General features: G+C 36.8%; 1 protein-coding gene across 4 annotated transcripts in view; it reads left to right on the top strand.

Annotated features, from left to right (window-relative positions):
- USP33 (ubiquitin specific peptidase 33) overlaps positions 1-12314 on the top strand; it is a 70361-nt gene that overhangs the window by 34866 nt on the left and 23181 nt on the right. For 2 of the 4 annotated variants that reach the window (XM_011953162.1, XM_011953163.1), the window contains exons 8-15: positions 1397-1510; positions 2198-2276; positions 3427-3844; positions 6380-6520; positions 8684-8796; positions 9910-10082; positions 10205-10275; positions 11211-11244. In XM_011953162.1, the coding sequence (XP_011808552.1) occupies positions 1397-1510; positions 2198-2276; positions 3427-3844; positions 6380-6520; positions 8684-8796; positions 9910-10082; positions 10205-10275; positions 11211-11244 (1143 nt within the window). Of the gene's footprint in view, positions 1-1396; positions 1511-2197; positions 2277-3426; positions 3845-6379; positions 6521-8683; positions 8797-9909; positions 10083-10180; positions 10276-11210; positions 11245-12314 lie in introns of all 4 variants that reach the window. The other 2 variants (XM_011953161.1, XM_011953160.1) reach the window with 1 other exon arrangement.

Here is a 12314-nt window from a genome sequence, read left to right as displayed (position 1 = left end):
TTTTTTTTTTTTTTTTTTAAATTTAGAGACAGGATCTTACTCTGTCACCCAGGCTGGAGTGCAGTGGAGCGATCATGGCACACTGCAGCCTCGAACTCCTTGGTACAAGGGATCTTCCCGCCTCAGCCTGCCAGGTAGCTAGGACCACAGGTGCATGCCACTGCTCCCAGATAATGTTTTAAAAGTTTTGTAGAGGTGGATTTTTGCTATGTTGCCCAGGCTAGTCTTGAATTCCTGTCCTTGAGTCATGTCCTGCCTTGGCTTCCCAAAGTATTGGAATTACAGGCATAACCCACCATGCCTGGCAGGGACAAAATTCTGAATCTGAGATTTTTATGTGTATGTTTGTTTTTGTAGATCTTTTGTTGATTACTGCGCAATACTGCTTCCATGGATTTACTTTGTAATTCCTCTGATTTCATTGAAAAAGATGTGGCTGATACGATTACACTATTGGTGGCTGGGTGTGGTGGCTCATGCCTGTAGCACTTTGGGAGGCTAAGGTGGGAGGATTGCTTGAGCCTAGGAGTTTTGGAACCAGCTTGGGCAACATAACAAGACCCTGTCTCTACCGAAAAAAAAAAAAAAAAAAAGGGATTACACTGGGCAAAGAGATGGCTTAGTGGTTATCTAACTGCCTTCATAGGGGGTTTGGTTTATGTAGGTCAGAATTTGGTCCTTTGCCCAGTCAGTTTCCTATAAATAGATTTATGGAGATTCCCTCAAGCTAATCGAACTCATGACAGGCTATACTTCCTTATAAATTGCTAACTTGAGCCACCAACAAATATTAGTACCAAATAATGGAATGTAGAAGGCTGGAGGAAGTGCAGGTTCACTTGAAAGTTAAATTTTTATCCTGTTCAGTTTGGGCATTTGATATAAATCTGAAATTTAGATGACATGGTTGGCTTTATATAAATTTGACCATGATTGGAATATGGTTGAAAATTTTAGATCGCCCAGGGAAGAAAAGTATATAGGGAAAAGTCATAGGATCAAGTCCTGAGGAATCCTTACATTTACATGTCTGGGGCCAAAAAGAGCAATAAAGAGGAAAAAGGAATTTTAAGAGGTAAAGAGGAAAAGTAGGAAAATGCATACAATAGTCCAGAGAAGATTTGTTCAAGAATGAGGGCATGGTCGTCTGTGGCAAATATTACTCAGTGGAGACTGAAAAGTGTATCTGGCAGCATGGAGGACTCTTGATATGGTGGGGCCAAATCTGATTTGAAAGGACTGAGCTCTTTATGAAGGAATGAAAGTGAAGCTGTAAAAGGGATCAAAGAAAGAAATGACAGCTTAGGGATGTACGTGTTGTCAGTTAATTGAATGACTAGAAATAATCAGTATTAGCTTTGACTCTACTCTAACATTTTTCTCTTTTTAAAATTAGCCCACCTTTGACACAGTTTTTTCTTGATTGTGGAGGACTAGCACGAACAGATAAGAAACCTGCCATTTGTAAAAGTTATCTCAAACTAATGACAGAGCTGTGGCATAAAAGCAGGTATGTAACTTAATATACTTTTCTTCTTTATTAAAGTTTTAAATGAATATTATAAATATTTAAAGGATGCAGGTCCATTTATGGAGCCAGAAAAAAGTAGAAGAGAGACAGATTTGAGACAGCTTTGTTTCAGGCATGTTACATTTGAAGCTGAATGTAAGGTGTCAGAGAAGTTTAGAAGCAGATGAAGTATTTGGAAGTATGGAAGTATTTGGACTGGTGATATAGTGTTGGAATGTTAAAGCTGCTATACAGCTGCTGTTACTGGAACTTTAGAGTTTTATATTCAGGAGTAGGCATTCTCACAATGATAAAATCGGACCCTAAATACTATGTGAATATTTTCCTGCTTATGTTTATTTGTTCTAAAGTTTAGCATTAGGATCACAGTTTACTGTAATATGTTAATAATTTTGTTTTAGAACTATTTGGGAAATTTGCATTTTTGAAAAGTCATGGGGTGAAGCGTAATCATTTAATTGAGGATGAGTATAGCAGTAAAATATCACTTAAAATATTGAGGATAAGGTGTTCTGATGTGCCTGTGAAACATATTAGGCAGTTTTGAATGATTTTTTTGAAACGTAATTTTCAATTTATTTAACATTTTGAATTATTGGTTGTTAATTTTTAAAATAAAAATTAAAAATAACAAAAATTACTCTTTAAAAATGTTTTCTTGCTCAGGCCAGGATCTGTTGTGCCTACTAATCTGTTTCAAGGAATTAAAACTGTAAATCCAACATTTCGGGGGTATTCTCAGCAGGTTAGTTTATTGCTTTTCTTTTGTAATTTTAATCTAAATAAATTTGCGAAATGCCATTATGTTTTTTTTTTTTGGTCCACTTATCTTTTGGGGTCATCACTCCTTGTGTCTTTCTTTTGCCAAGAATAGTAACCCTTTTTCTTGTTCATTGTTTATATTTTTTCAACTTTCCTTTATCTTTATCTTTTTTTGAGGCAGAGTCTCGCTCTGTCGCCCAGGCTGGAGTGCAGTGGTGCAATCTTGGCTCACTGCAGCCTCCAGCTCCTGGGTTCAAGCGATTCTCCTGCCTCAGCCTCTGGAGTAACTGGGATTACAGGTGTATGCCACCATGCCCAGCTAATTTTTGTATTTTTAGTAGAAATAGGGTTTCACCATGTTGGTCAAGCCGGACTTGAACTCCTGACCTCAGGTAATCCACCCTTCTTGGCCTCCCAAAGTGTTGGATTACAGTCATGAGGCACTGTACCCAGCCTTTTTTTTTTTTTTTTTTAAATAAGAGTGATAATGTCTCATTATGTTGCCCCGGCTGGTCTTGAACTCCTGACTCAAACGATCCTCCCTCCTTGGTCTCCCTAAATGTTAGGATTACAAGCATGAACCCCTATATCCAGCTGAAGTTGACCTTTAGATCATCTTCAGTTTATTAAAATTTTTATCTGACTGGGCGTGATGACTCATGCCTGTAATCCCAGCACTTTAGGAGGCCAAGGTCCGCGGACTGCTTGAGCCCAGGGGCTTGAGACCAGCCTGGGTAACATAGGGAGACCTCATTTCTAAAAATAATTTAAAAATATGTATCATCTGGGTGTGATGGCTCATACATGTGGTCCCAGCTACTAAGAAGGCTGAGGTGGGAGAATTGCTTGAACCTAGGGGATCGAGGCTACAGTGAGCTGTGGTCATGCCACAGCACTCCAGCTTGGACAACAGAATGAGACCCCATCTCAAAAAAAGAAAACTTTATTTACCTAACTTTTTGGAAGTGAGTGCATCTTCATTTCTCTAGTGCTTTATGCTCTGGAAACTGGTATTTTCTCAATATAGTGCTGTATGTTTATATATAAGTTGATAATGATATTTTGTATATTTACCCTTATGTTTCTATATACACATGTAATGAAGTGGTAACATTATGTTGCTGATATATTAGGATGCTCAAGAATTCCTTCGATGTTTAATGGATCTGCTTCATGAAGAATTGAAAGAGCAAGTCATGGAAGTAGAAGAAGATCCGCAAACCATAACCACTGAGGAGACAATGGAAGAAGACAAGAGCCAGTCGGATGTAGATTTTCAGTCTTGTGAATCTTGTAGCAACAGTGATAAAGCAGAAAATGAAAATGGCTCTAGAGGCTTCTCTGAAGATAATAATGAAACAACAATGTTAATTCAGGATGATGAAAACAATTCAGAAATGTCAAAAGATTGGCAAAAAGAGAAGATGTGCAATAAGATTAATAAAGTAAATTCTGAAGGCGAATTAGATAAAGATAGAGACTCTATATCTGAAGCAGTTGACTTAAACAACCAGGAAACTGTCAAAGTGCAAATACACAGCAGAGCTTCAGGTGACGATTTAGTAGTTTGTTCATGAAAATGATAGTACTTCATTTGTAGACATGGGTGTTTAATTGTTACTTTGGGTATTTCTAATTAGAATTATAGTTTAGCAGTATTTGCATGTGAGTATTAGTCATAAAATTATAGAACCTGAGGAAAAAAGGAAATTTTGGGGTCATTTAATTATATAAGAAATCAATCCTCCTTTTGAAGTAAACATTTCATCAGATGTCTTTTGTATAGTCATGCAGTAATCTAAAAAATTGGGCTTCCCAGAATTTTCTCTTTTATTTTAAGCAAATTATATTGTGATCCTGGAAAAAAGCAAATAACCCAAATTGCAATTTTCTAATTATATACATTAGTAGATTAAGATTGTTGTCATTGGAATCACATCAGATGTGTTTTAGTGTAGAAGTTTAATTAACTATAGTGAGCCCTGCTGTGATAGATTATGCCATGATACTAGGCAGTGTTCTTTGAGAAAGAGCATGTGGCCAAATGAAAGTTGAATTGCTTTGTAATTTATCTCTTCAAGAGTTAACTTATCTTGGCTTAAAATGTGGTATTTAGTTTTCCAAAGCACACAAAATTAGGCTGTTAGAGATTCAGATTATGTGATCTTAAAATAAGTGGCAGACATGTAATGTAAAAAAGTTTTTTTTCTGTAATTACTGAAGAGTGAGAGTAACTAAACAATTTATTTAGGTATTTGAATGAATCCAAAATTTCTTCTTGAGAAATATTCTTAACTATAGGAAGATTTGTGGTTCACTTGTGTAAAGTGCACAGATGCTTTCTAGTCAGGAAGACTAAGAGTGTTAGGCTCCTTAATTATACTGATCTTGTGTAGAAATTGTTAGTGAATAAATATGTCAGGTATCAGTATTGAAAGACTTAGCTTTGACTGCTGTTCAGGATTTTCTTGTCAAAAGCCCAGTTAAGCCTGATTAGGGACATATTCATCTTTTATTGCTCTGTAACAGGTTTGTTCTTATATGTAGTAATTAGGGGATAAGCTAAGTCAGGAGTCTGAGCTTTTAGGTGTTTTAAGGGCTTAACGAAAAAAATCTGGTGAAGTCTGTAAGGCACACAAACCTAAAATACTTACTCTCTGGTCCGTTAGAGGAAAAAATTGCCAACTCCCAATCTAAATCTCATTAATTTTATTCCCTTCAGAAAGTCCTAGAATGAGTTGTTTTTTCACTCCCAATATTATGTAGTCTGATTTAGTCATGGTTGAAAAATTGAGAAACGCCTGTGTGAGAAACGATTTTGCGTTATCTGGAAAAATTTCTGAGTACATCCCCTTTCAAGATCTCTTATGAACAATTCTCTTTTCTTCACTCAAATAGTTACTGAGCACATTCCCTTGCCCTGGAATATGTTAGACACTAGGAATCCAAAGCAAACAATTAAGATAGCTCTTATATTTTCTTGATTCATCTTATAATTCTTAAAAAATGTTCTTTCCTGATGAAGTGGTGTGTTTTTTCTTTTATTACAGTAAGAACAAAATAATTTATGATTACTTTATACCTACATTTCTTGATTTTGATTATTATGTTAGTTTGGGAGAATAATCTGTTTTTCTTTCACATGGTTTTGAGCTTCTAAAAAAATGTCCTGAATATCTTTTTTTTTTTTTTCTTCTGAAACAGGGTCTCATTCCATCACCCAGGCTGGAGTGCAGTGGCATGATCACATCTCACCACAGCCTCAACCTCCTGGGCTCAAGTGATCCTTGCACCTCAGCCTCTTGAGTAGCCGGCACTACAGGCGTACACCACCATGCCCAGCTAATTTTTAGATTTTTATTGTAGAGATGGGGGGTCTCATGATGTTGCCCAGGTTGGTCTTGAACTCCTGGGCTCAAGCAGTCCCCACCTTGGCCTCCCAGTGTTGGGATTATAGGCGTTAGCCACCCAGCCTAGCCTCTTTTTTTTTTTAATGCTGTATTTGGATAAACAAGATCCTTTTTGGCTTTGTATTTCCACTACTTACTTCCTAAACTGCCTGTAATAGTAGTGTGTTATAAACATTAGTTGGGGTCGGGCATGGTGATTCACATCTATAATCCCAACACTTTGGGAGACCAAAGTGGGTGGATCACTTGAGGCCAGGAGTTTGAGACCAACCTGGCCAACGTGGTGAAACCCCATCTCTACTAAAAATACAAAAATGAGCCGGGCCTGGTGTCACATGTCTGTAATCTAAGCTACTTGGGAAGCTGAGGCAGGAGAATTGCTTAAATCCGGGAGGTGGAGGTTACAGTGAGCCGAGATTGCACCTCTGCACTCCAGTCTGGGGGACAGAGGGAGACTCTGTCTCAAAATAAATAAACAAACAAAAATTAGTTGGATTTCTGGGTAGAAGGTTACTGTTATTTTGCTTAGTAAGCACTTTGTTAAGTATTTAACTTGACATTTGTTGATATGAATTGTGTTCAAAGTATCAAATTAAGAAACCTTTAAATTAACATTACTGGGCAGTTAGAATAATTTTCCAATTTAAGGTAATAATACAAATTTTAAATCTTACAGAATATATCACTGATGTCCATTCGAATGACCTGTCTACACCACAGATCCTTCCGTCAAATGAAGGTGTTAATCCACGTTTATCAGCAAGCCCTCCTAAATCAGGCAATTTATGGCCAGGATTGGCACCACCACACAAAAAAGGTAAAAAGTTTCTCTTATTTAGTCTCTTTTGCTTTGGGTCTTAGTTTAAAATGATGGTTTTGATTCTTGATAATTTAAAGTGTTAATTATGAAATACGGTTTGATCTTTTAAAATTGATAGCGTAATTTTACATAGACATGATTACAAATTTTGTGTGTTGGTACTCTGTTTTTAAAATTTTACATACAGTTGAATTCACTTTTTCTTGTGTAGAGCTTTATGAATTTTAACACCTGCAGCATGGATTCTTGTTACTCCGCCACAAACGGAATACAGAACAGTTCTAACACCGCAAAGAATTCCTGCATAGTACTACTTTGTAATCAGATCATCTCTCTACTCCTATGTTCTGGCACCCTTGATCCTCTTTTCTTATTGTTTTGCCTTTTCCTAGAGTGTCGTATAAATGGAATCATATAGTATGTAGTCTTTTGATTTTCTAAAATCTTTTTATATGTAGTCTTTTGAAACAGGTTGGCCTCTCAGGATAATGCATTTGAGATTCAGTCATGTTACTGCGTGTCTGAATAGTTTATTCCTTTTATTACCAAGTAATGTTTCTTTTTGTTTTGTTTTGAGACGGAGTCTAACTATCGCCCAGGCTGGAGTGGAGTGGTGCAGTCTTTGCTCACTGCAGTCTCTGCCTGCCAGGTTCAAGCAATTCTCCTGCCTCAGCCTCCCGAGTAGCTGAGACTACAGGTGTGCGCCACCATACCTGGCTAATTTTTTGTATTTTTAATAGAGATGGACCATGCTGGTCTCGAACTCCTGACCTCGTGATCTGCCTGCCTCTGCCTCCCAAAGTGCTGGGATTACAGGCGTGAGCCACCGTGCCTGGCCTAATATTTCATTTTTTATGGGTATACCACTATTTATTTACTTACTTATTGGTGGACTTTTGAATTGTTTTCAGTTTTTGGCAATTATGAATAATGTTGGTCTAAAATTTATGTACAGGTTTTTGTAAGAACATGTTTTCATTTGTCTAGGACAAATACCTAGAAGTGGGATTACTGGGTTTTATGTTTGTTTAATGCTTATAGTTGTATTAAACTGCCAGACTTTTTACCAGAGTGTCTACCATTTAGTATTCCTTCCAGGTATATATGAGAGTTCCAGTATTATGTTTTCTTAGAAGAAAACATAGGAGAAAGTCTTCATGGCTTTGGGTTAGACAAAGGGTTCTTAAAGACATTAAACGCATGATCCATTAAAGAAAAAATTTAAAAATTTTTGTTGACAAAGGATGTTCAGAGAATGGGAAGATAAGGTTGGATATATTTATAAATCATACAGCTAGCAAAAGACATGTATCCAGAAATATAAAAAGAACTCTTAAAAACTTTAAATAATGGAATCTTTTCTTCAAATAAAGCCTTGCTTGGAAACCAAAACAAATAAGTGAAAACAGAATTGCTCTGAAATCAGGATAGGGAGACCGAACACCTTCTATTTCATCTTCAGCCTGATGATGACTTTCATGATCTTTCCCTCACTTTCTAACCTCTTCAAGGCCTCTTCTTTTGACTTGTAGAACATTTAAGTAACATCCCAGTGATGAATATTGTGCTAATTTAGAATTTGTTCCTTTTCTTATATGTACATTTATGGTGGCCAAGGATCATACTTTTAAAAAAACAACAGGCCAGGTGCGGTGGCTCACACCTGTAATCCCAGCACTTTGGGAGGCCAAGGCGGGCAGATCATGAGATCAGGAGATCAAGACCATCCTGGCTAACATGGTGAAACCCTGTTTCTACTGAAAATACAAAAACTTAGCTGGGCATGGTGGCAGGCACCTGTAGTCCCAGCTACTTAGGAGGCTGAGGCAGGAGAATGGCGTGAGCCCGGGAGGTGGAACTTGCAGTGAGCCGAGATTGTGCCACTCTTCTCCAGCGTGGGTGACAATGCGAGACTCCGTCTCAAAACAAAACAACAACAACAAACATCTTAAGCCTTGTCTACTTGGTTTCTTTTCTTTTTTTAATACTTATGCTCTTTTGAAGAGTATTTTGAAAATTTCCTTATCAACACAGTAAGTTTTACAGTTTAAGGATTCTAGAGATCATATACAAGTAAGATTGACGAGACAAAAAAAGATTCCAGAGAAAAATATGAAAGGAGCTGCTTTAATTTTTTTTTTTAATGTTTTTCAATCCTAGCTCAGTCTGCATCTCCAAAGAGAAAAAAACAGCACAAGAAATACAGAAGTGTTATTTCAGACATATTTGATGGAACAATCATTAGTTCAGTGCAGTGTCTGACTTGTGACAGGGTGAGTATGAGGGTATTAGAATACACAGAAAATTCCTGTCAAATGCTGTTTAAAAATGTGACAAGATGATGTGAAAAGTTTAATTCCTTCTCTTTGCTATTGATGATCATACATGCATTTATTGTGTTTACATCAATACAAATTGATTCTAGGTATAGAATTTACTTTTTTGGAAGTAGCAGCATCCTGTTTAAAGGATGGTGACCCATCATTGGACAGGCACATATTATCCTTCGTCATCTATTTTGGTTACATATAAAGGCGAGAAGTTGCTCAGCAACAAGAATTGGTAACACCTGCATATTCTCCCAGGCTGATGAAATTTGTATACTGGGAATTTGTTGATATTCACAGGTACAAAGCTGTGAATGTATCTTTTATATTTGGTTACAATATGGTTTATAAATATTTTTCCAGGTTTAGGTTGGTACTCAGATACTAAAGGTAGTATCTAATTCATAGACAATAACCAAGGCATAAATTAAAATCATGAATTTTTTAATAACACTTCAATCCTTCAAAGTTTCTTTGAGCTTTTCTTAAGTACAGTTTTACTTTAGTGCAATGATGAATGTAAAATAACATCTCAAAAACAAAAAAGATTTCAATTATTGTGTTGGAATCTCAAGTCAGATCTAACAACTTTCAATAGGATTGTTTTAATGTAGGTTATTTTGGTACTAAATATTTAAGTGAAATTATCAGACATATTTTTAGCTATTTAAAATTAGATGCCAGGTTTTGCCTCACGTTTTTTGAAAAAACATTTTAAAACTACCATCAAGGTCAGTTTTCAAAAATAAATACAATAGTGCTTAAGAGTTTGGACCTCAAGATGCAGTGGCTGGATTTGGGGTGTTTAATGTTGCAGCATCTGTGATTGTAATGGGGATGCTAATAGCTACTGCACAGGGCTTATGTGAAGATACCTGATACAGAGCAAGTATTTTCTTTTTTTTTTGCTATTATGACTATTAAAGCTGTTCAATTTGTGTGTGTTTTTCTTGTTTTTCGTATTTAAACATGCTTTGATCTTTAGAGTCTAAAATCTAACCTTGTAAATGTTTTGCTGCATTATGTTCATCCCATTTTTAAAACACGAAACAATTTTAGGTGTCTGTAACCCTCGAGACCTTTCAAGATCTGTCCTTGCCAATTCCTGGCAAGGAAGACCTTGCTAAGCTGCATTCATCAAGTCATCCAACTTCTATAGTCAAAGCAGGATCATGTGGCGAAGCATATGCTCCACAAGGGTGGATAGCTTTTTTCATGGAATATGTGAAGAGGTATGCATTTATTTTCTTTGTGTTACATGATTGTTAAAACTGCTGTTTCTGCTGTACTGGCAGAACATTTCCTTTTTTTTCTATCAATGATGTTTCAGGTTTGTTGTCTCATGTGTCCCTAGCTGGTTTTGGGGTCCAGTAGTAACCTTGCAAGATTGTCTTGCTGCCTTCTTTGCCAGAGATGAACTAAAAGGTAAGAAATACAGTAATATCTATGGCTAAATTGTTGTAGGTGAATCTAAAATACAAGTGGGACTAAATAATAAAATGTATTCATAAAAGCTAAGTTTTAAGACAGCTTAATAGTACTTTCACATATTGGCATTAGGTTAGTGTCCACCTTGATAATATAAATATAACAAGAAAAATCACATCCTGAAGTAATTCATGTGAATTCCTGTGGTATAAGACAAATGATAGGTGAAAATTTTTTTTTTTTTGAGACGGAATCTCGCTCTGTTGCCCAGGCTGGAGTGAGTGAAGTGGCACGATCTCTGCTTACTGCAAGCTCCACCCCCCTAGGTTCATGCCATTTTCCTGCCTCAGCCTCCCGAGTAGCTGGAACTACAGGTGCCCGCCACCACGCCCAGCTAATTTTTTTGTATTTTTAGTAGAGACAGGGTTTCACAGTGTTCACCAGGATGGTGTCAATCTCCTGACCTTGTGATCCGCCTGCCTCGGCCTCCCAAAGTGCTGGGATTACAGGCGTAAGCCACCGCACCCGGCAGTGAAATGTTTTAAAACTGTTCTGAGATCCATAGAAGGGCAAACTCAATCAAAATAATGGACTTATTTATGTGTCTGTAATTGTGAACTACTCCGTATCATTTAAGGTCCTTCACTATTTTTGTGTATCTAGTACCTTGCTTGGACATATGATAGGCACTCAGTAAGTTTTGTTCAATGAATAAATGGAAAAGATACTATTTGAGGTAGGTCTTCAGTGTTGGCAGGAGTTAAGGGAGGGGAAGGTAAACAGTAACCTGATTCATGAGCATAGACTGAAAAAAGGGAACCTTGTTTTACTGTGGTGGGAGGTCAGCATGGGGCAAAATCAAAGAATTACAGGACCATAATAAGCAATTTGCTGTTAATTTGAAACCAATGCCACATCTGTTTTATTTGCAGGTGACAATATGTACAGTTGTGAAAAATGCAAAAAGTAAGTGACATTGACAGTGCTTTTAATTTCATGTTGTATATTTTTCTTGGTTTTTAGAATTGGGTATGTGAAGTTAAATTTGCACTGTATTTAGAAAAATATAGGCCAGAAAGCTTTATGCTAGTAATAATAGAGATTAGCTGTTTTGTGAAACAAATGTAAGGTAAAAATTTGACAGATTTAATAGGCCTATCTAAGATGTGAGAGAGTATATTTTGAGGGATGAAATCTGTACATGATTTTGCGTAAAACATTTTCCTAAATAAGGCAATATTTTCTTCTGAATTACCATTTTAACAGACTAGATTCAGGAAGTAAAAGGTACAAAGTTTCAGATCTACATAAAATTCCTAAAGGTTATACCAACTTCGATGTTATCTGCTGTTACAGTGGCAGACAAGAAAGACAGCTAAAGTCTGATTTTGTTTACATCTACTACCAGCTGCCTTTTTCTATCTTGTAATCAATTTAGACTTTCAAGGCTTCTTAGTGGTAAGTCAGAAAAAAGTGTTGGAAGACTTGGCGAAAAGCAACTATTTGTGAGGCAGAGTGAACTGGAAATTTCTTCTCAATCTCTATAATAAAAATACAACGGCCTGCTAATAAGATCTGGAATAATACAGACGTCTACTTCTTGGCAGTAACCTCAAGGAAACATTGATCTGCAGCTGATCATGACATGACAGAAAGGAATGGTATACTATTTGGTTGATAAAGATGAGAAAGCTGACTTCTACTTTTGGAGACATTTTATCACTTTGTTCTTGAAGCCCTAGTTGACTGCTGAAAAGGAAGTTGGCTTGGAAAGGGATTGTTCCTTGTAAAGCAAAGCATACTAGGAAAAAGATAACAGGGAAGGTGGAAAAGAACCTTGCATCTACCTCCAAATTCAAAGTAGAGATCTGTCAAATGTGTATTAATTTTGATTATTAATAATAACCATCCTTGGCCAGGCGCGGTGGCTCAAGCCTGTAATCCCAGCCCTTTGGGAGGCCGAGACGGGCGGATCACGAGGTCAGGAAATCGAGACCATCCTGGCTAACACGGTGAAACCCCGTCTCTACTAAAAA

Source organism: Colobus angolensis, unplaced genomic scaffold (assembly GCF_000951035.1).
Source record: "Colobus angolensis palliatus isolate OR3802 unplaced genomic scaffold, Cang.pa_1.0 Scaffold359, whole genome shotgun sequence".
Taxonomy (NCBI): Eukaryota; Metazoa; Chordata; class Mammalia; order Primates; family Cercopithecidae; genus Colobus; species Colobus angolensis.
This window is presented reverse-complemented; position numbering and strand designations above follow the sequence as displayed.